The 25,567-nt window shown below is 37.2% G+C and overlaps 1 protein-coding gene across 4 annotated transcripts in view; it reads right to left on the reverse strand.

Annotated features, from left to right (window-relative positions):
* Positions 1 to 25,567, reverse strand: part of usp6nl (USP6 N-terminal like) — a 56,214-nt gene that overhangs the window by 16,923 nt on the left and 13,724 nt on the right. For 2 of the 4 annotated variants that reach the window (XM_065274609.2, XM_065274610.2), the window contains exons 3-6: positions 7,889 to 7,962; positions 4,586 to 4,668; positions 3,266 to 3,305; positions 1,015 to 1,095 (exon numbers count right to left, since the gene is read on the reverse strand). In XM_065274609.2, the coding sequence (XP_065130681.1) occupies positions 1,015 to 1,095; positions 3,266 to 3,305; positions 4,586 to 4,668; positions 7,889 to 7,962 (278 nt within the window). Of the gene's footprint in view, positions 1 to 1,014; positions 1,096 to 3,265; positions 3,306 to 4,585; positions 4,669 to 7,888; positions 7,963 to 15,983; positions 16,244 to 20,161; positions 21,140 to 25,567 lie in introns of those variants that run through there. The other 2 variants (XM_065274607.2, XM_065274608.2) reach the window with 2 other exon arrangements.

Here is a 25,567-nt window from a genome sequence, read left to right on the forward strand (position 1 = left end):
TTGTGCAGTCAGTAAAGATTAAATTCCCATCAGAGACAAGATTAAGTGCTCCAAAGCAAAACGCTGAACCCATAAAAGCTAATGGCCGGCGTGAATCGTCTCTCAGCTACAATTAAACCCACCCACTGGAACAGACAGGGAATGAGAGATAGAAAGAGAGAGAGAGAGAAAGAGAGAGATATGAGAAGAATGAACATTCTTCCATTTCCTCCGCTCATCTGTCCACATTACTGCCACTAAGTGATTTCCTGACCATCTCTTCCCCCTCAGGACCTGTCTGCATACGCATGTGTGAATTGATGGCCGCTGAGTAGTTCACTTATAATAATGATGATATTAATAATCTGTAGGAGTGCTCTTGATGAGGTTGTTATTGACAGACAGCAGTGGGCAAATATCCCACAGCCACATTTTGAACATATGCGTCTCTAATCTTGCCTACCACGGCAAAATGAGGTGATTAAAACTATTGTTTGTTTATTTGGATAAAACAAGGCATTACAAATCGGCAGGTGTCTGCATATTTGTTTACATGTGTGTGTGTTTGTTTATGGGGGATTGCCGTTGTAATTGCCGGTGTGTGGAAAGTCATTGACTCCATCTGTTAGGCAAAAAGAAAAAAACCACTACGAATGCAGAGCGAGTAAACGCATTTCTGGCATAAGCACAAGTAATACCTTATAATGCATGTTTTTGGAGGTAACAGAATAAGAAACGTCAAGCTGAAATCCATATTGTTCTTAGGGTACCATTTAAATGAAGTCAGAAACACAGGACAGTGACATACACGATTGTTTTGGACTTTTCAAATAAATTGGTTTTAAGTAGAGATGGACCGATATATCGGCCAATAATCTGTATCAGTCGATAAATGCAATTTTCACATTATATGAATAAATAACATTCAGAAATTGTAATCTTAATAATAATTATGTTAATATAACCACTAAACGATCAACTATGGGTATCGGTGGAAACATTTATTGCATCTCTAATTTTAAGGCATGCACAAACCTTGTCGCTGTTCTTGTATTTCTCCCAGCTTTTCATCATTTTTAGCCATTTTGTGATCCTTTCAATTTCCAGGTGCTTATGCTGAACAGAAAAAATGCCAACAAACACATTCAATAACACATGACAAAATTTCAACTTAATGTTCAATCTATGCCAAAACTAACATGACTTTTGGATTGTAGCAAGGTCTAATAAGTTTGGTTGAAATGCAAACAGTTTACACTGTATTAGGGCTGCCTAATGATTAGTCATGACTATTCGTTTGCAGGATAAAAGTTTTTGTTTACATAATTATTTTACACAGTACATCAATAAATATTATAAATACAAACACATGTATATTTTTAAGAAAAAATATATTGATAAATATTAATATATTTCTATATGATACAAATTATATGTACATATACAAATGTTTATACATGCAAATATTTCTTAAATATATACATGCATATGTGTGCATTTACATATACATAATTATTATACAAATTACACACACATTTAATATGTAAACAAAAACTTTATTCTGCAAACGATTAGTCATGACTAATCAATAATCACTTTTGCAATTTCTAGGTAATGCCACATGATCTACTCTTCTTTTGCAGTAATGTTGATTATCTTTATTCAGTTGTTTTCTACACATATGTGTTCCTGTAGCTCAATATGTGTTCCTCAGTATTTGTTCCTGTGGCTTAATATTTGTTCCTGCACATCAGTATTTGTTCCTGTAGATTACTATATGTACCTGTACCTCAGTATTTGTTCTTATAAATTAATATTTATTCCTGAACCTCAATATTTGTTAATGCAAATTTATATTTGTTCCTGCACATCAGTATTTGTTCCTGTAGCTTCAAATTTGTCCCTGCACCTCACCATTTGTTCCTGTATATTAATATTTGTTCCTGCACCTCAGTATTTGTTCCTGAAAATTAATATTTGTTTACCGAACCTCAGTATTTGTTCCTGTAGAGTACTATATGTACCTGCACGTCAGTTTTTTGTTCCTGTAGTTTAATATATGTTCCTGCACCTCAGTATTTGTTATTGCAAATTAAGATTTGTTCCTGCACCTCAGTATTTGTTCCTGTAGCTTCATATTTGTTCCTGCACCTCAGTATTAGTAAATGCAAATTAATATTTGTTCCTGCACCTCAGTATTTGTTCCGTTAGCTTAATATCTGTTCCTGCACTTCAGTATATGTTCCTGTAGATTAATATTTGTTCCTGAACCTCAGTATTTGTTCCTGTAGCTTCATATATGATCCTGCACCTCAGCATTTGTTCCTGTAGCTTCATATTTGTTCTTGCACCTCAGTATTTGTTCCTGTAGATTAATATTTGTTCCTGCACATCAGTATTTGTTCATGTAGATTACAATATGTACCTGCACCTCAGTATTTGTTCCTGTGAATTAATATTTGTTCCTGCACCTCAGTATTTGTTCCTGTAGATTAATATTTTTTCCTGCACCTCAGTATTTTTTCGTGTATCCTCATTTTTGTTCCTGCACCTCAGCATTTGTTCTGTTAGCTTAATATTTGTTCCTGCACCTCAGTGTTTGTTCCTGTAGATTACTATATGTACCTGCACGTCAGTTTTTTGTTCCTGTAGCTTAATATATGTTCCTGCACCTCAGTATTTGTTCCTGTATATTAATATTTGTTCCTGAACCTCAGTGTTTGTTCCTGTAAATTAATATATGTTCCTCCACCTCAGTATTAGTTAATGGAGATTAATATTTGTTCCTGCACCTCAGTATTTGTTCCTGTAACTTCATATTTGTCCCTGCACCTAACAATTTGTTCCTGTAGATTAAAATATATTCCTGAACATCAATATTTGTTTTCTGTAGCTTAATATTTATTCCTGAACCTCAGTATTTGTTCCTGTAGATTAATATATGTACCTGTACATTAGTATTTGTTCCTGTAAATTAATATTTGTTCCTGCACTTTATGTTACGTTTCTACACAGTGTTCGGCTATTACAAAATGTTAAACGCTCTCTTAGCTCAAATGTGTTTCTGTAGTTGATTAAATGTTCATTTAGCTCAATATGTGTTCCTGTAGCTCAATAAGTGTTCATGTAGCTTACAGAGCATTGCATTTGTGGTGCAAAAAGTTATGGGTTTTAATCCTAGGAAACATATTGATGGACAGCCATAATTTAAATGTTCTGAGTTTGGTTTCCAGCTAAACATAGAACATTTCTGGTGCCACAGGCATAAACACAAGACCTGGCTAACCTTTTCCTCCACTATGTCATATGCTGGAAGCTCATTTTCACTGTGAAAGACAAAATAAACACAGTTAAACACACTGAAAGTAGTGCGCACACACACAATTAATCTGACAACTTTTTTAATGAAACAAATTAGCTTCAAGGGGTTTGACTCTCACACATTTCTTGTCTCAAATACCAGGATATATATTATGGTTAATAAGCAATTAATATATTTCCACAGCCCTGATAACATGATGGCTCTACACAAAGACAAACACTACATAACCATAAATCATACTCTGGTTATGTTGCTGACGTCAGATCTTGGTTCCTGTGAGCCATTCGCATGTATTACCGAAAAAGGGAATTACTTTGTTCCACAGGAAGTACACTGACTTGATAAATAAACATCACTATTGGTAGCGATGCCCCTGAAACCCCCACCCCTGAAACTGTTCAAAGTGCGAGGTCCTGTTTGGCTACACAAACAGGAAATGGCCGTTTCCATGGCAACCATTTTGGATCTGATCTGGGACATTCATTAGGTAACCCTGGGAACTGATGTCATGACATCATGGCTCTGTTCCAAACCCAAGTGAGCTCACTGACTGCTTATGGCAGCATCCGTACCAAAATCAAACCTCACAAATGACTGAGTTCAAATAGAGTTTAACATCACTGCTAAATCTGCAAGACAATAGCAAAAGCAGTAAAGAGTAAACTTGTATTAAAATAAGGTTCAAGTTAGCCCTGTATTGCTATTTGGGAAAAGCATCCTGCTTACTAATTAGTCAAGCACTATTGCTAACAGAAAGACATTAGAAATCATTGTTTTGTTTTAAACACTGGTCAGTAGAAGATTCATGGATGAAATTTGAATGCTGCTGGTTTATCTTTATTATAGTTCATCAACCTTTCCATAATTGACTTCCTGTCTGTATGTTTGCTTGTTTGTCCATCAATCTGCATGTCTGCATGTCTATAATATTTGCTCATACTTCCTCATCCACATCCACTTTTATCATTTCAAAATCTTTGCCTGCCTTCTCGTATCCCTTTCTTTCCATCTCTCTCTGAAAGTATAATTATAGCTTCCTGATCTGCCAGCCACATGTGGTACCCTATAAATACCCCACAGTGCACTGCTGTTAAACGGGCTTGGGTTAGCCACAAACCTCCTTGCCATAAAGGGAAAAGAAACGAGACAGTAAGAAGAGCTGACGAATATCAAGATAGTAGCTCTGAAGTGAACGTCCAGACTCTTTCAGTTCTCTGATGGATTCACAAGCATCGGCATTCTGCATCCATTCACACATGCACCAGAATAATAGATGTCTCTTACTGCAGGAAGCCGAAGCGGTCCACTACTTTATACAGATCAAAATTTGCCTCCTCCCATGGCTCCACCTCTGCACTTTCTTTACCCTGAAAGCAGAAATATTACAAACAGGTTAATTAAAAAATGTACACCTGGTATTTAGATGCGTTTTGGTCGATCAGATCGCAAGTGGACAAGACAGACACACATTCACGTTTACACGTGGTATTTAATCCGTCTCATTTGTCGCTTTTGTCCTGATTACTTTGAGGCGGTGGTCTCTCTGCTTTCATTTAAACCAAGGGGCAACATGCCCCGCCAAACTATTGGCTTCACAAACCTATGGGTGACGTCATGGACACTATGTCCATATTTTTTACAGTCTATGGTTTAAAGGTGCAGTGTGTAGATTTTAGTGGCATCTAGCAGTGAGATTGTGAATTGCAACCAACGGCTAAGTCCACCGTTCACCGAAATGCATAGAGAAGCTACGGTAGCTGCCACAAGAGCAGTTTGTCCGGTTAGGGCTACTGTAAAAACATGGTGGCACAAAATGGCGACTTCCATGTAAGGGGACCGGTGTCATGAGCAATTCGGTCCCCCCGAGCAATTCGGTCTCCCCTAGGACCCCGCGTGATTCCATTGGCTGAAAAAACTCCTCATGGGTAGTTTTCTTAGCGCCTTATTACAATTCCTACAAAATCGCATTATGATTTATGTAGTTAGAACATTGTTAAAATTACAATTGATGTCTTTTAAATGATATGTTTCATATAGTAGTATATAAATGAGGCTATAGGTGGGAGATCTACACATTGCTTGTGTCATTTTATTATTTAGATATTATATACTGTACCATTTCCATTTTTACTGTCTACTTATACAATTACTTACTCATTAATTACTTATACAAAACATGATTACTACATAGTTGAATCACACATTTAAATTATAATTATAAGCCATGATTACTACACTTTTACTATTAAAAAATATATTCCGTAAGGTATGTTAATAATTTACAAAAAATTAAAGTATTGTTTTTGTAAAGCAGATGATGACACAAAAGTACTGACATGTCTGCAACATGAATATTAGTTTGTTATATTATTTTTTTGTTAACTTTTATTTTTTTAAAATGTTATGCTTCTATTTTGTACAACATAATTAGCTTGCTAGACCGCATATGCAGACGAGATATCGCAATGGCAAATTTTTGAGCAGGCATTAGTGCTAGGTACCAAATGGGGTCCTAGGGGAGACCGAATTGCTCGGGGAGACAGAATTGCTCATGACACCGGGCGTATGTAGATAAAACCAGCTCATTCTAAGGCAATAAACACATAACAGTTTATTATGCAAGGTCTTTATACACCCCTGATAATATAGTTATGTAAATTAGATTGCATTTCTGTTATTAAATACTTCTAAAAGTTACACACTGCACCTTTAACTGCTTGTTGTGTTGTTAGTAAACATGCTGCACAGAGTTTTGTACAATAGGTAAAAAAGTTCAATGAGATCAATGTTTTAATCTGTTTCTATATCCATCTATACACCTCTGACGCCTCAGAGAATGACAACACAACAGCAACATCTATGTTCAAGTATTTTTGTTTACATTTTGTGTTTAATAATATTGAAATAACATGAAACAATAAATGTGGATTAAATTGCATCACTTCCCTGTCCCACTGGCCTTTTACATTTTCTATGTCTCACTTCCTTTTTTCTGTGAGTCAAAACCACACCTGAAAATCGGTGACTGCTATCTGAACACGCTTGTAGATATCAATGCAAGCAGTAACACATTTTCTGAACTGCTGGTGTGAACTTATGTTACATAATCCATATTCTGAGAACTGAGGGGGGTTACAGTATTTAATGCCACTATTAAAAACATCCTAAAGATCCTAAAAAAACAATACTATCCTTAATACAAAATATTAATCTTTTTTTCTAGTAAAATATGACCAAGGACTAAAGTAAAAACAAGTGTTGGAGACAGAATAGGTGTGGTTGTGCTTTCTGAGCTGAGAGAGAAATCTGATTTTATCACCATCCAATTATCACACACGTTTTAGAGTCACAGCCCCCTAATGAGAGCTCAGATTACTCAATTAAAGCCATCAATTTACAAACAGAGACGAGATGAGCACAGCAACATATAGGGACAAGACTCAATATGAGAACTGACATTACTCGAGACCACATCATACGGGAACCGTTCATTAACAATGGTATCAAGTCACATTTTCGCAAATCACATATATTATGTGGGTGGAGGGTATATTACTGACTTTTTGATATTTGTGAATATTAGCTTTTCAATTATTAGCTTTACTACAAGATTTCTTTATAGGTCTATAACAATTTATTATTGTGTGATTTTTATTCCTATATTTATATCCTGTCTTTATTAAAAGGCAACTATTACACAAAATCCACTTTTACAAGGTGTTTGAACATAAATAGGTGTTGGCAGTGTCTGAACACAATCACCCTACAATGGAAAAAAAAAACTATTCACCCTTTCTTTTTTTAATCCTTATTAAACCAAAGTTGTCCCATTAGATAGGCTGTTTTGATGTCACATTGTTAAAGCCCCACCCACGGCTTGTATAGCCTTAGTTTCTGCCTTCAGTAAATTGGACATTGTCTGCTATTTTTTCTATGCTTCTTTTGTGAAATCAGATCTATTTTAACCAAAGCATCTCTTTTGGTGAGAGAGCGGAGATGGACATAATATGTACACTTTAAAGGGATCATTTGCTTGCCACCATGTTGTTCTAAACCTGTATGAGTTTCTGTCGAACACAAAAAAAGATATTTTGATAAATGATGGTAAGCACACAATTGATGGTACCCTTTGACTTCTATGGTATTTGTTTTTTTCTATTATGGAAGTCAAGGGGTACCATCAACTTATGGGAAATTTTTTTATCAAAGTAAATGACAGAATTTTCATTTTTGGGTGAACTATCCCTTTAAAGAATCTCTTCTGCTCTCTGTGAAAAAAAAAATTCCCTACATAGATTCAAGAGTAGATTTAAATAAATTAAATAAATAACTGGTTAGAAACATTGAACACAAAAAAGTCTGACGTGCTGCTCCAACATCTGGCAGGGACAATTTTTAAAATGCACAGGAAATGATCTTAAAAATGACACTGTTGAAATGAAAACACAAACATCCACTAGTCATCTAGTATTTATGGATCAGTGTTTGATTAGATTTGAGCATGTTTTACTGATCTTGTTTGTTCTGTTTGTGTTTTGGATTGGAGAATATTTCACAGGTCTGTGAATTATAGCAGTTTTCTCTCACCTTGTCATATTTGGCGAGTATCTCAGCTCGCTCCTGTTCCAACTTTACTGCAGCATCTTGTTCTGAATCAGACGCTGAAAGAAAGCAAGAGAAAGAGAAATTAACCATAATATTCACAGAGTTAGGGCTGTCACAATGATTAAATAATCGTCTTTTCGCAATTGTTTGACCTCATCGCGATGATTTCATATCACTGCGATGATTGCACATCTCTCTAAAAACACAAGGGGGAGCTGCAGTGCCTTTATAAACAAGGCAGTATCAGATTACTTTTAAAAATGTGTTATGTGTATAAATATTACTGCCAGACAAACTTTGCAAAAGATTTAAATGAAATAATCACAACAATCCGTGAAAATTATTTCATAAACAAAAAATGTATGCGAATTAAATGTCAAAACAATAAAATAGGCAATTAATCATCACAATTTATTAAACAAATAACCGTCAGCCAAATTTCATAATCGGGACAGCCCTACACAGAGTTATTTTTTACCCGATGCTGGGTAAATATTGGACAGAACACATGTTGGGTTATTACATAAACCTATGCTGGGTTTTAAAGGCAATGCTGGGTTGTTTCAAATTATGGTTGAGTTAACAACGACCCAACATGGTCTATTAAGTCACGACTTAAGAAAACACGACTTAAAGAAAAAAGAAAAACAAACAGCATTAAATGCACAAAACAATCCATAATGTGCAATACTGTACTATGCAATGCCTTTTGAACAATATTGAATGTGCAATACAATGATAAAAAAATTCATAACGTGCAATACTGTACAAAACAATGCCGTTAAAACAATACTGAATGTGCAATACTGTGCTAAACAATTTATAATGTGCATTACTATACTTAAGAATTCAATGTGCAATACTGTTCTTAATAATTCATACATAATGTGAAATCCTGAACTAAGCAGTCCAGTGTGGCACACTTAATAAAATAATGTGCAATACTTGCTTAAATCGTACACACACACACACACACACACACACACACACACACACACACACACACACACACACACACACACACACACACACACACACACACACACACACACACACACACACACACACACACACACGACTAAGCCAGTGTGTGGATCTCAAGAGCACACACGTCATTCACATCTCAAGCAAACAAAATAGGTCTGGTTATACAAGAATGTTACTGGTTCAATACAAGTTAAGTTTTTACAATAAACTTTCTCTCACCCTGCGATTGGTAAAACCTCCAAATTCACTTATGGTGAAAGTCTATGGTCAAGGCCTTGGATTCGAATAAATATTAAAATACCCAATTTAGATTGTTGCCACAAGACTTTCACATGCGATGTGGAGGGATACAAGAAAGGGACGTGATGTAACCATTTACAAAATATTACGTACATGGAGCAAACTCAACCACAATTACGTTGGTAACATGAAGTCAAAAAAGCAGACTGCTGGTCCCCAAACACATAGTTTTGCACAAGACTGGCCCTTCCAGAATTTAGGTTCACTCTGCCACTTCCTGTTTGGCTTTGTTCCCTTTCTGAGGGTATTTCTCAGGCGCAATACTTCATTACACTTACACAAAAACACACACACACACACACACACACACACACACACACACACACACACACACACACACACACACACACACACACACACACACACACACACACATATGCACGCACACACAACCCAGACTTCCACCAGCTTTTAGTGTGCCCCTGAGCCAAAGCAAACTAGATTTCCCATGCCGGATAAATAGGCTTTTAATGCCAATGGAACTTTTATGTGTACGTGTGTGTATATAACAGGATGTACAGGAGTGTAATGTACAGGATATAAACTATACTCAACGAAGAGAGGAGAGGAAATGAAATGGATTGGAAAAGGAAATGAGAAACAGCATTAAACAACAAATACAATGTGAGAGAAAAAATACACTCAATAAGTTGAGAAGATGACTAGAAAGACGAGTCAGAATGAGAAGAGACTGAATAACAAAAATACAAAGATGCAAGTTTACAGTAGGGCTGCAAAATATACAGAAATGACGGCAAACATTGCAAATGTGCAAATCATAAGATGCTTATTGTGATGAATGATTTTAATACTTAAAAAATTATGTATAGTCAAAATTTTGGGTCAATGCAAAGACTGATGAGACAAAAAGGCTTTCTATTCCCAGAAAGTATGAAACTTTTATGTTGTTTTATAATCTTCCATTTTTAAATAGGATTTATTATAACTTTTTCGCAATTTTGTAGCGCATACCGAATATAATATTTAGCAAGTTATCATATTTCGCACTGTCTTTAATAATGTGCAGCCCTAGTTTACGGTAATATTTACAGAAGACTTTACATGGCTGGTGGTTTCAAGGCCTCCACGGCATATTAGCATTCACTCGGCACAATGTTTCAGTTCAATACTCGCTCGTTCATGCTCCATACATCAGCCTGACAGCTCACGCCGAGCATACTGTATGTGAGCACAAGTGAATGTTCCCAAAGGCCTCAGCGGTAGAAGTGCCATATACGCAAATGAAAAGCATTTCAATCCCTCTTAATAGTCATTTGTCAGATTAACAGTGCTCATTTCATGCGAATACGAAAGAAGAAATCACAGCTTATCTGCCCTGCCAATTTACAGAGCTGCGCTGTCGAGCAGAGATATGAGAACAAGCTGACAAAAAGAAGTCATTAGTGTGAACCAGGACAAAAGATAACAGCAGTGGTGCTGTACTTTTATTGCAAGTGTTTATTATGTAATCGCAAATACGCATGAGTAACACACAAACATTAGCTCAGCACATAAACAAAGGAAGGAATATTTGCTGTGTACGTCCAGTGTTTTATAATATCCGGAGCTCAATAATGGTGTGATGGCCTGGGGCCAGTTTGGGAAGGTTTAATACAGGTTGACTGAACTAAACATACTTTTTTACTGTGCCAGTCTCCAACCCTGCTCCTGGTGAGCTACCGTAATGCAGATTTAGATCAAACACAGCTGAAGCAGTTAATCAAGGTGTTCAGGGTTGCTTGATAATAACAGACAGGTGTTTTGGAGCTGGGTTGGATCTGAAGTCTGCAGGACGGTAGCTCACCAGGAGCAGGGTTGGAGAGACACCTGAAGAAGACTGATGATTAATATAACAATAGTACAGTTACAAGACAAAAACACTGAGAAAACATAGCCGTTTGTCTCCATCATTTGTTGACATCACAATTTTTGACTATTTCACATTTGCTAAGCATCCTTGAGAAACATCCTTGATGCAAGATATGCATACAAACACGCAGAAACAAGTATCTCTTAAACTAAAGAGCAACAGATGTTTTTCTGTTGGATATTTCACTCTGACATCTTTGCCCTTACAGATGATTCCACTCAGATTCAAGAGCCAGCCAGCTTTCTGTCACACAGGCACACTGACACTGTCTGACACCACTTAACAAAGAATCATACAAGTGAAGTATTTAGAGGGTTAGTCAGTCAGAAATTCTCCAACTATTTTTATCAACATACCAAGAACTTAGGTCTGATTGTTCCCTCATATAAACTCCCTCTTTACTTCCTGTTAAATTTTCTCTATATCTCTGTCTCTCTTCACCACATTTTATAGTGAAAATACCCAGAATGTTCTCAAAGTGGTATTTTCAGTCTTGTGATGTCAATGAATCATTCGGTGGAATGAATTGTATGACTTCACACACAACTTTACTGTAGCGTCTGTCATTACAGCTCACTCACACACTTATACAAGGGTGGCTTCTAGCCTCAGACAGCAAGCCATCATGCCGACAACAGCCTTTTCAACAGCTTCATCCCATTACAAAATAATTAATTTACAAATCAGACTGTAAAGGAGTTAAATTAGTTTGACTACCTCAGTTTGCATTTGGTAACAAAATCACATTTCATAGTACCCTAATGCACTTAAAACGACTCCGTCTTGGATGCAATTCAAGGCAGTAAATGCATTTTTGGTCAAAAATTAGTTATTATCAATTTCATGAAATTCAAGACATCCTATATAATGTGACAAAACCTTTTATCTCAAATGTGTGTCGTTTTGGAGAAAAATTGTAGTCAATTGCAAAGGCTGGATGGGATAGGATAGGATAACTTAAAGGATAAAGTAATTTTTCTCACTTTTCTGCACTCTGCATAGTTTTTTTTTTGCTTTGTAGGGCAGTGTACCCATGGCAATAAATGCTCACTACTCTAAAACTCTAAGGGCTCTATCTTACACCCGGCGCAATGCAGCACAATGTGCGACGCAAGTGTCTTTTGCTAGTTTCCACCCTGAACAATTATAATTTTCACGTTTAGCGCCACGTTGTTTAAATAGCAAATGCATTTGCGCCCATGTGCTTTCTGGTCTGAAAAAGAGGTGTGTTCATGCGCATTGTTGGTGCGTTGCTATTTTGAGGCAACTAAAATAGACTACGCCATTGGCGCAATATGTTTTTTGTTATTTTAAGTGCGCATTAGTAACGGGCGACAACACGGGTTTGCTTATCACACACATGAATGCGCAGCAGCACAAAAACGCTTTTAAATATGAAAGATTAAAGGATTGAATGTAAAAGATTATTATTGAGTCTCTTGGACAAAAATGAGGACTAATTATGAGACGTTAGAAGGCACAAAGAGCTGCTTCACCTGCAGCCTGGTAAGTAAATAAATGCTTTGCTTTAAACAAATGTAACAACAGTAAGTTTGTCCAACCAGATGCATTATCATTATTATTATTATTATTATTTTTGGCAGTTACAACTGGTACCACAGACACAGCACAAAAAAAATATATATATATTTTTACTGCCCATTTAGTTTTAGCCCTGCGAAATAAATAGTAATGGTTATTCCATTATCTTATTGATAAAAAGTAAAACAAATATATAACCATACCAGCGTTACACTCAATATGGCAATTTTTACATACTAGTATAAGACACACACAAGGTGAATTCAAGTTGCCATTAACATGCACACAGACTCATTAATCTATTTGCCCTTCTTTCTTCAATCAGACTCGTCCTGCTCTCTCTCTTGCTCTCATCAGATTGAGTGAGTGTAATGTTAGGTCTGATTGGAGCCACACTCACCTCACCCCCTCTTCACTCGTACATCATTTCACCCTTATTTCATCCTTAATGGAAGACAGAATCGAGCGGAGACCAAGGGCACACGGGTGGAAAACAAACCAAATGTTTGACAGTTCAATTTCTGCCGTTTATTCCCATTACACTTTTGGTGTGATAGAATGCAACCTTTGCAAATCTTTCATTCATGTTTGTGAGTAAAACGGATTTGATTAACAGCTGATTAGATTAATGAACATTTATTAAACACAAACTATAAAAAACCTTAACTGTATTGACAATAGAGGTGTTTGGCTGCTTTTCGTTTGCTATACAAATAAACAACCAAAAGTATGTAAAAAAATACAGTTGCTTACTACTTCTTATTAAAAGGAGGGTTTAAAGGTATTTCATGCATTCTGACTTATTACCACAGTTTAAGAGTTATAATCCTCATGCTAAACAAATGCAAAGTTTAAAAAAGCAGTTGAGCATGTAATGGAGTATTTCTGGGCCAAACTCTTTCCTACAAGTTTCGGAAAGTTTTTTTTCTAATTGACCCCATATTCCTTTTATGGCCACTTCAAGGGTTCGACTTTAGTCTGAAGAAAACAAAAAGGCTGTTCTGTATTTTATAAATCTGACAACACGAAATACTCTTTGGACATATGAAGGATGAAATACTACTCTATAGATAACCAAGCTTAATGTTTGATTGGCAGAATGGTGTGTCTTATGTGATCTTTAAAGCCTCTCTTTGTTTTAGCTGTGCTATTTTATATAGTTGGTTAATGTACACATGTCATGCACAGACATTTTGTGACATACAGCTGTTTTTATTCAAAGTTTTGGTATATGCAGATATTATCTGGTATCTTTTTTGAAGCATTCAGGCCTTGAATACTTGACTATGCTGCTGAATACTGATCAGTTAGGGATTATATAATGTTTGATAATGACTAATGTATGATTTAACGGTAAATTTTATCTGTATATTTTTGATTTTCAGAAACTGATATGGTAGAAACAGTGGTGCATTTTTGGTGCTGCCTACCATCTGAACGTATTAACTTGAAAGACATTAACCTGGGATGATGTCTTTGATATTTCTGATGTTTCTCAATGTGTGAAATCCAGAATAAAGTTTCAATCTAATTATATGAGCATCAAAGTTCAAAGCTATGCACTCTTATTTGAACAAAAATTGCTTCCAAATAAAAATGTAAACGTCCAGCAACTTTGAGCCCTATTTTAACGATCTAAGCGAATTGTCTAAAGCGCACAGCGCAACGTCTAAATGGGCGTGTCCGAATCCACTTCTGCTAATTTAACGATGGGAAAAATGGTTTGTGCGCCGAGCGCAGGGTCGAAAAGGGTTGGTCCTTTTTTCTAATGAGTAATGGGAGTATTTTGGGCGTAACGTGCATTAAACCAATGAGAGTCTCAGCTCTCATCCCCTTTAAAAGCCAGTTGTGCTGGCGCTATGTCTAATCCCTATTTAGATGACGGATTTGTAAACTGAAAAACTTAGCGGAGGAAGAAGATCCCCAGTTTAAGATTAATGTTAAATAATTGTGTTGTTTTTCACTTGTATTGAAATTATTATTAATAGTTATTTTTTATTAAAACCTCTAAAACCCGTTTTCTTTTAGTCATGGAAGTAAAAAAGCAGGCTTTTAATTGCTTTAAATGTATGGCTATCCAATATCATCAAAAATAATTTACAAGTATGTAAGAAAAGGTTTGTACTCTAAAAATACTTTATTTGTAACAAACAGGAGATAAAGAATTTACAAACGGCTCTCCTTTCAGCACATGGACAGCGTCACAAGTTTTTTTTTAAGCATTACTTAAAAATGACAGAGTCATCATTTACAATAAATCCGTGAGGTAGCATTTAAAAAAAAAACATTTAAAAACAGATGCATTTGTTTAAAGCAAAGCATTTATTTACTTACCAGGCTGCAGGTGAAGCAGCTCTTTGTGCCTTCTAACGTCTCATAATTAGTCCTCAGTTATGTCCAAGAGACTCAAAAATAATCTTTTACATTCAATCCTTTAATCTTTCATATTTAAAAATGTTTTTGTGCTGCTGCGCATTCATGTATGTGATAAGCAAACCCGCGTTGTCATCCCGTTTATAGGCGCATATTACTAATGCGCTCTTTAAATAACAAAAAACATATTGCGCCATTGACTTTAGACTTTAGACCAGGTTTTTGTTGGTCAATGGCGTAGTCTATTTTAGTTGCCTCAAAATAGCAACGCGCAAACAATGCGCCTGAACACACCTCGTTTTCAGACCAGAACGCCCGTGAACGCAAAAGAGGGCGCAAATGCATTTGCTATTTAAACAATGTGGCGCTAAACGTGAAAATGATAATTGCGCGGGGTGGAAACTAGCAAAAGACACTTGCGTCGCGCATTGTGCCGGGTGTAAGATAGAGCCCATAGTGTTAGTTTCTAACTTTACATATAAGGCTGGACGGTATGGCCAAAATTTCGATACGGTATAAATCCGATAACAGCATGAATGTTAAAAAGCCTTGGGAAAAATTGCAAACAGTGCCTACAACGAATCGATTTAAATCCGATCAGGCATTCGGTTTTTCTCTCCATCCTGGAGAGTGCAGCTCATTGTTGCTTGGGACGCCATGGGAGCGTGTTTTGAAAGAAAGAAGCGCCTTGCATTTAACACGCGTTTTTTAGATGTGACATGTGAACGGGACACTGTAATGTACATCGAAATTCCAGAAATGTGCATAGAAACCATATCACCATTATTGAAAAATATTTATACAGAGAAATATATATTGAATTATTGTCCAGCCCTATTTACATATATAATAAGATTACACATTGAACATTGCAATTCACTCTTTTACTCTACTTTCAAACAAGATAAAAAGCAAACTAAGCAACCAAACCTCAGAGCTGATATTAGAAAGACATAAAATAAAAATTCTCAAAACCTGGGCTTTTTACTAGTTATAATTTCTTACCTGGCTCATTCTCTTTAAGGTCTGCGTCAATGCAATTCAGATTTCTGGTCTGCATGAGTGTGACGAAAACACAAAAACACTACCTATCAGATTTCCCTACTCTGCATGTTGAACTTTTACTAGCTTTACGAAAACAATCCAGTTTTTGTATCACTCAGAACACGACCAAGATACAGCAAAAGAAAGGAAATAAATTGGAGAAAAAAGGGAATGGTAGACAAATATGACAGCAAGGAGGAATGGAGGCAACGAAACGCGTCCTGACAATACTGCTGTTTGTTTACTTCAGAGAAACGTCACACTTCAGACCCACACGCTACATACCAGACTGACTAACAAACAAGAGCTTCTATTCAAACACACACACAAACACAGCAAGAATACAGGGTAAAGTCAATCTCATAGGAACAGAACATTTTCTCCTGAGCTTAAATGAACTTTAAATATACTTTAGAATAAGTAAAATCTTTTGCTTTAAGAAAAAAAGACCTCCGTATTCTTACATTTGAACAAACTTTACACACTATATGTTAACTACTTGTCCTTTTTTTTTTCTCCTAAGCATTTCAGGAGAAACCTTTGAGGAGTTGATACTTAAAAATGACACAAAATCCAATAGTTTGTTCTCCTTAAGCCATACATTTTTGTCTAAAACAAAAACAATATTCTAAAAGGACAAAACGAAACACACGACACAAAATTGGAGGAATGAAGATGATGATGAATTATAGACATCTGTGACTCCTTTTTTTAACTGACTGATCTGAAACCTCTCTCTAACAGCCAATCAGGTGTAAGCATTTGCTTTTGTCACTAAAGAACAGCCAACTGGATATGAAGCTACTATTACGGCTTAACACGTTATGATTTTTAAGCACAAACCAAATCGAACACTGGCAGCCTTCATATAGACATATTCATACTGCGTATGTAAAATGAAAACTAAGCTATGAAGAGTTGGTAGTTTAAATTCTGACTGTATGTGATTGGGTCACTCGCACAGGTTTATGTTTTTTCCAGTTCCACCCAGTTATTTTCAGTCACAAAGGTTACACTGTACCCTGCTTGCACATTGGCCAAGGGGTTGTGGGTACTACAAGCACAAAAATCAAGCAAGCCTGCACTTAGTAATGATATACCATCATGGGATATAGGATTTTATGAACATGACTTCTAATTCCGGATCCTGAAAAACTGTTCGGGATGTTAAACTGCTTTTAAATGAAACGCAACCACCTTAATAATTCATAGACGATGCTTCCTTAATAAAAACTCCTTTGGCAAACATGTGCCTATAAGTGTTTCCATGAGCTGTATTGAGCACAGCTTGCAAGGGAAATATGTGGATTATTAAATTATCTTGCTGGATCGATAAAAGCTTCAAATCATTGTGAAATTGAAAGCATACAAAACAGCAGTCTGTTAAAACTATTCAAAATTGCAGAATTGCTGTTTATTTAAATGGCATAGTCTTTATATTTTGCCCAAGAAAAAAATCTTGTTACATCTTGTTGAATAAATCTCTTCTGTGGATCACGACTACTAGTATTTAAAAGCGACATCGATCATGAAAACAATGATGTGTGGGTTTACATATTTTTTGTGTGTGTTTGGTCATGGTGGCATTTGGATGTCTGACTGGTTACAGTTACAAGCGGTTGTGGTCCATAGTAAAAACTGGGGTTGTGTTTCACTGCATGCTGCGCTGCACCACGGCTGGTCTGCGCAGCCACAATGCTGTGTTGTGAACTCGAACACACCTCACATCACTGAGGACTATGGTTTTAAAAGCATGCAGTAATTTTCTGCTTCACTTTGATAAGACAAATAATTGCAAAATCCGGTGCAAAATGTACAGCACCTTCCCAAGTTAAGCATTATCATTTCATATTTAAACTAGGGCTGTGACAATCACCATAACCACCGCACCACCGTTCATGGCGAATGGCCGGTTTGGACTACAGCCCTCTACTTCCCGGTTGAATGACGTCAAAGCAAGAGTGTTTGACTAAGCTCCGCCCACAGGAATACGACAGTTGTCAGCTAAGCTCAAACGGCTCAGCTAAACTAATCTGCTGTCAAATCACAACACAAGCTAAAAAATCAGGACTCACTATGTATTTCTGAAGGAGGGACTACATAGAACAAGGAAGACATCAGACCATTTTTAGGACAGTGAAAACAGCACTATATAGATAAGGAAATTGTGTGAAAAATAATGCGTTTTTTTACACATGAAACATTAACACATGTTATATTGCGCACTGTAAACACAATCAAAGCTTCCAAAACACAGAAAGAACGGGACCTATACGTTTCGCTCTGTTAAAGGAGCGGTGAATCAAAAACTCAATTTTAACTTGATAATTTTTTATATAAGAGGTCATCATACTTAAATGAACATCCTACAAGTTTCAGAACTGAAAACGTCCGTGCTACTGAAATATAACCGTTTTTGGCACCAAGCCAGCAAAACCCTCCAGTGTGGAATTCGGAAATTTATGACGTCAAAGTACAATTGAAGCACCCCCCCATAGCCAAATACAAGGACCACTTTTGTAGCCCCACCCACAGCTTCGCGTGACACACGTGTGTCTCAATCAGTAAACATGTCTTTAAAGATTGCCAAATGTAACCAAAATTACTTTTAAATACATTTTTTCTGATAGACTTTTATTTTGACGCGGTGATCTGTTATGATAGAGTAACCATGGTAACGAAGTCTTGGGTTGTGGAAGAACCGCGTGGGAACAACACAGAAGCTGAATACTTTAATTCGGAGGCTCGGAAAATAACATGTAATGCGTGGATAAAGGTTGTTTTTGAAGAGTTCCAGCTCGCGTGGGGAGTGTTTGATTGCCTTGTGTACTGTGCGGATTCACTTGTAAAGAAGCAAGTCGATGCTGGATTTGCAGAGAGACTGTGATTAAAAGCACCACTAATATTGGATCTGACGAAAATGACACAGCAAGTAAGACATTTTACTTTATTTAAGTTACTGCGTTTCACTATTGCTTTGTTAGAAGAGATCGCTTGATATGTCCTGTTGTAACATCCGTGTCTAAACACGTATGTTTGACTATTTTAATTTACTAAAAACATTAAACGATTAATAAAGGTGCAACACTTAACAATACGATTGTAATTTAACGGTAGAAATATCCAAAGGAAGGACTTATCCCCCGCAATTTAGATTCTGATGCCCGCTTACTGTGTTGTATACGGTAATTTAGGCAAGTTGCGTTTGAACGGTCAAACACTCAACAAAGCTTTTTTATCATATAACTGTGGTATGTAACGTTACGTGTATCTAAGAGCAACTTCACAAGCACAATAGAAATGTACAAAGTTATTGAAAAAAGCTTATCAGCCGCAGTTTATAATCTGATGCGCGCTTACTGTGTTTTATACGGTACTTTAGTCACGCCGAGTTTAAAGTTTTGTTTCTACTTTACTATACGGATTGTCATTTATGTGTATCATCTTTAGCACCCATAATCTTTTGTGGCTCAAACATATATGTGTTCGGCTGCTATTTTCACACATTAATGTTTTTATAACATTTCCCCGCAAGTAATGACGGGGAATGAAGACGTCCAATCATAGCAGTGGGTGTTTACGTCCAGGTCTTCAATGCGGCCCGCGAAGCTTTTCTCCAGAGAGCCACTAATCCATGTTACAAAATAGCCTATTACTTATTGTTTTTGATGTTTTTGAATGTAAAAACCACACGAACATCATAAGTAGACCTCAGACAACAGTATAAAACAATAAAATCAATAAATTCATCGCCCCTTTAAAGACACAAAGTCGTACATTTTCAAAAATGTAATGTTTTATGGAATACTTTCACAAAATGGAAAACTGCAGCATGTACATTTTTCAAAATGTCTCTCTTTGTATTAAACGGATGAAAGGAAATTATAAGGAGCAAATACGATCTGTCATTTCTAAGCAAACGATCCTTTCAATAGCATATAAAGCAGTTTTCATCACTAGACAAGACTTTACCTTGACTCCCCCTGTGTTTCACACACATCTCAACACCTGTCGGATGTTCACTAGTGCAAAAAACACAAAATTCACCCCGGCAATGACAAGCTATAAAACACCCTGAGTTTTGCAAGCCATAAGAAATGCATACCCAAACGCACTTTTGCTCATTTTAACATACACACCTCCAAACCTGCTGGCGGCACGACGGCGAGAGGGCGACACCAGCTCCTTAACAATCTGAAGGACCTGCATGTTCAGATGAGGGTGGAGCCAAGATGAAAATAAAAGGTGTGGCTGAGGGCGGGGCCAGTGTAGAACAAAGCCTGAAGAGACTCATTCTTGCCATTTTGGTAACACTTTGCAGATACACAAATACAGCTGCGGAAGGACAAAAAACTGCAAAACTGTTTGCCAAGATCAAGTTTCAAAATACGCATTAGATGAGAAATAAAATCAACAACCAAAAAACACATTTTTGGAAGACAAGAATTATAACGCAAGTAGTGCCTATATCAAAAATGCAACGTGCCCCTATCACAAAAAGAAGGGACTTTCAACATTCTGGTTTCTTCCATTCATTTTTCTTCACGTAACATATCTCCTCTTGCTCTTCTTTATATAGTGTCTCTCGTATTACTTTAGATTAATTTCATTTTTTCGGTTAAAAAAGGCAATTCCATTGATAGCTTCCAACCAATTAAACATATCAGTGAAGCATTGCAAAAACGAATTCTTCTGCATCAGTCTGTCTTCTCGTAACTTCATAATTCCACATAAAATCCTTGCCGGCATCAAGATTTAAAAACCGCATTGGACCCTGCAGAAATACTCCTGCAGAATCTGCTTCCACCACTCCAAGCCCCTGTGGTCCAAACTCGAGGGTCCGTGTCTCTTTTCTTCATCGCTTACATCTTTTCTCATTGCTTCTCTCTCGCACACATTTCTCCTCCAATCAGATATGCTGTGAATCTTCTTGTTTATTGCACTCATTCGTAGAGACACACAGTCTGGCTCAGTCTTCTGTAACCGCAGAGTGTTTGTGTGTCAGGTAAGAAAGACCAGCATATAAAGTGAATACACTTCTCCATCTATTTACCTCTCTCTCTGTTGTAAGCATCCTAATCGATACCAGGACAACTCTCCTCTATTCTGACTCTCTCTGCTGTTTATTCTTCACAGCTCGGCTTGCGCTCCGACAGCTTTAAATTAGAGAGCATCTGTTACAACAGCCCCTCCCCTTAATTTCTCTCCTCTGTTCCTCATTGGTTCAGCAAACGGTTAATTGTGTGAATATGAAAATGTTGTTCTGATATACAGGGGATTGTAAATGTGACCAGTCTTTCATTCTAGTGTAGATAGTAAGGATGGAAACCGTAAGGAATATGCAGAAATGTTTTGGTTATGATATATTTTTTTAAGATACAGACTCTCTCAATTCCCTTTTACAGATAGATGGACAAATAGACAGAAAAACAGATTAAAGTTCCACGATTGTATTTTAAAAGACATCTATTATGCAAAGTTTTGACATAAATGTGTTTTGGAAGTGTGTGAACCGTACAAAGGAAAAAAAAATCCACGCAATCCCCATTAAACAAAAGCAGTCTGATTAGACATGCTGTTTTGATTCTCTTGTTAATGTGACATCACAATGATAAAGCCCCACACACAGCCACTGACTGACAGTCCTGCATTACCATAGTTTGTGCCTTCGGTGAGTTGCACGTTGTCCGCTATATCTCAGTAGTGAGATACTAATGTCTCAGGCTCTATTCACAAATATCAGATCTATTTTAACCAAAAGCTCATTTGCATTTAAAAGTACAGACATTTTTGTTCCCACCCAAATAGGAGCACCTGAAACTTATATTACATTAGCATAATAGGTGCCCTTTAATTTAAAGTGAATATAATTGAAAGGTCCCATAGCATGAAAATCTGACCTTTTCTATGTTTAAGTGCTGTGATTGGGTCACCAGTGCTTCTATCAACCTAGAAAACGTGAAAGAGATCAACCCAGTAACTTCGTTTTGGTGAACCATTCTCTGCAAGCATGTAAAAAAAGGTCATTGAAATTTGTCTCCCCTTATGATGTCATAAGGGGATCTTATTATAATAATACCACCCCTTAACCTGCACGATCCAACAACGGCACTGCCATTTAGTGCAGAGAGAAATTTTAACATGCTATAATAAATTATCTGTGGGGTATTTTGAGCTAAAACTGTCATCTGGGGACACCAAATATTAATTTACATCTTAAAAATTCTTGTGACATGGCACCTTTAAAGGTTGAGTCGGATTTAGAAAAAGGTAACTTTAGCTTGATAGCATTGATATGCAAACATGCTGACTGACAGGGAACATGACATGTATTATAAAACCTTTCTGACCCGAATGCAATAATTAAATAATTTTATGGTCCTCCTTACATGACAGTATTTATTTCATTATTCACTATTTAAAATAGTGATTGCTATAAGAATATTATACTTTCGACCAGCATTACAAATAATGTTTTTGTAGAAAATCACATATTACACATTTAAAATGCACAATGATCGTAAGTAGAAAACAATCATGAAAAGCCTAATAAGGATCATAAATGTGGCCAATCATCCTTCTTTATAATATTTCTCACAAGATTAATTTCAGTGGCACACACTACAATACACGTGTTAGTTAGTTCATTGTGAATCTTCTGTCACTATTCAAACACACACCCAAAAACAGCCTTCGAAGCATTGGTTTAATCATACACCACACCAAACCCTACAGTTACATTACACATACGCTCATAAATAACTGAACACATATAACCAAGCACACACCTCCAAGCATGTCATTTATCCACCTTTACCTGTCTGATGTCGCTCAAGGGCAAAATGTTATCATGGCATGCTAATGCAGTGTCTGTTTGTGTTGTAAAAAATACTTTGCATGTACTCTTCACATTAATCAGTCACTCCATAATGGCCTCATTAGTGCTGAAACCGTCACAAACACATTACAGTAACATTACCTCAGTGTTACATCATCACCACACATTACAAAATAACACTGGTAAACCATGACTAAACTATAAGAAACGTGTGACTGGTTTTAACCTCAGCTATCACAAGACTGCAGATGTACTCCTGCAGAACCCTCGGCAAGTTCAGCATTACCGCCACTAGTAAATAAAACCTTTACAATCTTCCCAAGATGTTTTGTAGAGTTACTGCAACCTGCAATTTCAAAGAATGCAGGATGTTAATGATAAACAGATGACCAAACTGAGAAGTTGGTAGGTAGGTAGACAGACAGACAGACAGACAATTGGGTCTCTGTCAGTGTGGACTTTTGGGAAACTAAACCCTAAGGGTAAGTGCACACCAAGGCATTTAAACGCGGCAAAAAATGCCAGATGGACGCCGATTGTAGGCGCTTGCCTGCTTTTTTAAGCTGATTGCTTTGCCTCTTCTTTTGCTTTGTTTATCAGTTGTTGAACGATGCGCCGGTTTGTTGTTGTGATATTTGTCCCACCCCTCCTCCACTGTGATTGGACGACTGAGGGAAAACTGACATTGACGAGCTGAGCATTTTACCCAAAGTTGAACATGAGTGCAGACAAAACCCACTAGCTCTGGCATTTTGAAAGCATGGCGCTTCAAGTGGAAACAATTGAAAACATACGTCGGCCGCAGGTGTAAATGCTTTGGTGTGCACGCTACCTAAAAAACACAAAAATCTTTTGTCATAAAAAGTAAGAGAGAATGAGATAATGCCAATTGAAACACCAACCAGACTTTCTCTCTATATGAGATTTTTTCCATCTGACTTTAAAAATGATTTCAGGTCTTTTTCTTTAATAATCTGGTCTTGACAAATACGTTGGCATTATTGACTGTGATATTATTCTGTGTCCGTATAATCCCGATCAGTGAGGACCGAGCTGAACTGATCTGAAATCAGAATTTGTACCGCAAGATCTACTCACCAGCATCCTCTGTGTGTCAGATGATTATAGTGTGAATGTAACAACAGCCTTGTTAACTGCATGGTTCAGAAAATTATTCGAAGCTCAAGGTCAGATCTACAGACTCATACACACAGACACAATGAAATGGCATTGCTACAGCATGCTTACAGTTGTGCGCATATTGGACTAAGATTAATGATTTCTTTTTCATGGATTTCTTTAATTCACTGTTTTACTGGTCAAATACCACATGCAAGCCAGAGAGAGAAAGAGAGAAAGAGAGGACTGGGAAAACAGTGTGTCACATCCTGTTTGCCAATGTCTTGCAGTTTAACATGCAGTGTGAAAGATTGCTCAGTTTTAATTGGTCGATTTAACTGTTAGATATTCTATGTTTAGATGTTTGCATTGAGTGCTGGTTTTACAGGACGTGAAAGATAAGAGTTTGCTTTAAAAGTCATCTGCTGCTTTATGACTTGTTCTACAGGGCAATAGTCCCACATAACCATTCATTTGAATATCAGCATAAAGTCAGGCCATTGCAGCTTATTAGTTAAGAGATTTGGAATTTTGTCCATGCAGAATCAAAAAATGACATGACATAGAGTAACTTCAAAAGCAGAAAATACAATTCTGTTCATGGATATTTAGTGTTTAAAGGAAAACACCACCATAGTTCAATATTTACTATGTTCTTACCTCACTTAGACGAATTAATAAATATCTATCTTTTTCAATGCGTGCACATAATTGTTATACAGCGTGTCGTGAATGTGTTAGCATTTAGCCTAGCCCCATTTATTCTTTAGGATCCAAACAGCGCTGAATTTAGAAGCCACCAAACACTTCCATGTTTTCCCTATTTAAAGACTGTTACATGAGTAGTTACATGAGTAAGTATGGTGGCACACCATAGCACACTTAGGGCGCACTCACACTATCCAAACCAAACCGCGCTCGGGCGCGTTTGACCCCCAAAGCCTGGTTTGTTTGACTAGTGTGATCGCTCTGTTCCGCGCCCGAGCACGGATTGGTTATTCGCGCCGCGGCCGGGTTGCAGAGGTGGGCCGGAGCGCGGTTCACTTGGGCTCAGGCGCGGAAGGCTGTGGTGTGAACTCATTCGCGCCTGAGCGCGATTCAAAAGGTTAAGACGTCAGTTGCGCGACCACTCACCTTCATCTGCCTCCGTAAAAATCTTTTGATGCGCGCCACGGGGTTACGTGAATGTCCGAGCTGCACACGTGACAGATCAACTAAGCAATATGATGACATGTGAGAGGGCTGTCTGTAATCGCGCACCAAACGACTCAGAATAAAAAACACAGACTTATCATTACGGTGGGTTCCAGTGTTAAGAGAGAGCTTTACTTCCTGCTTTTTTCAAAACAATCGCATCTTAATGACGAAAGCGCGCCTGGACTCGGATCGATACAAGTACAGTGTGAGTGCGTGCATCTGGGGGAGTAGGGAGGGGTGACAATCGCGCTGGGGCATGGTTTGGTTTGGATAATGTGAGTGTGACCTTAGTTTGCAGCACTTCGACCTCGGGTGCAGTAATATTGAGGGAAGTTTGAGCGAGAGGGGGAGTAGTCAGGAGTGATGATGTTACTGCGCTGAGGTCGAAGTG

This window comes from Paramisgurnus dabryanus, chromosome 1, assembly GCF_030506205.2.
Source record: "Paramisgurnus dabryanus chromosome 1, PD_genome_1.1, whole genome shotgun sequence".
Taxonomy (NCBI): Eukaryota; Metazoa; Chordata; class Actinopteri; order Cypriniformes; family Cobitidae; genus Paramisgurnus; species Paramisgurnus dabryanus.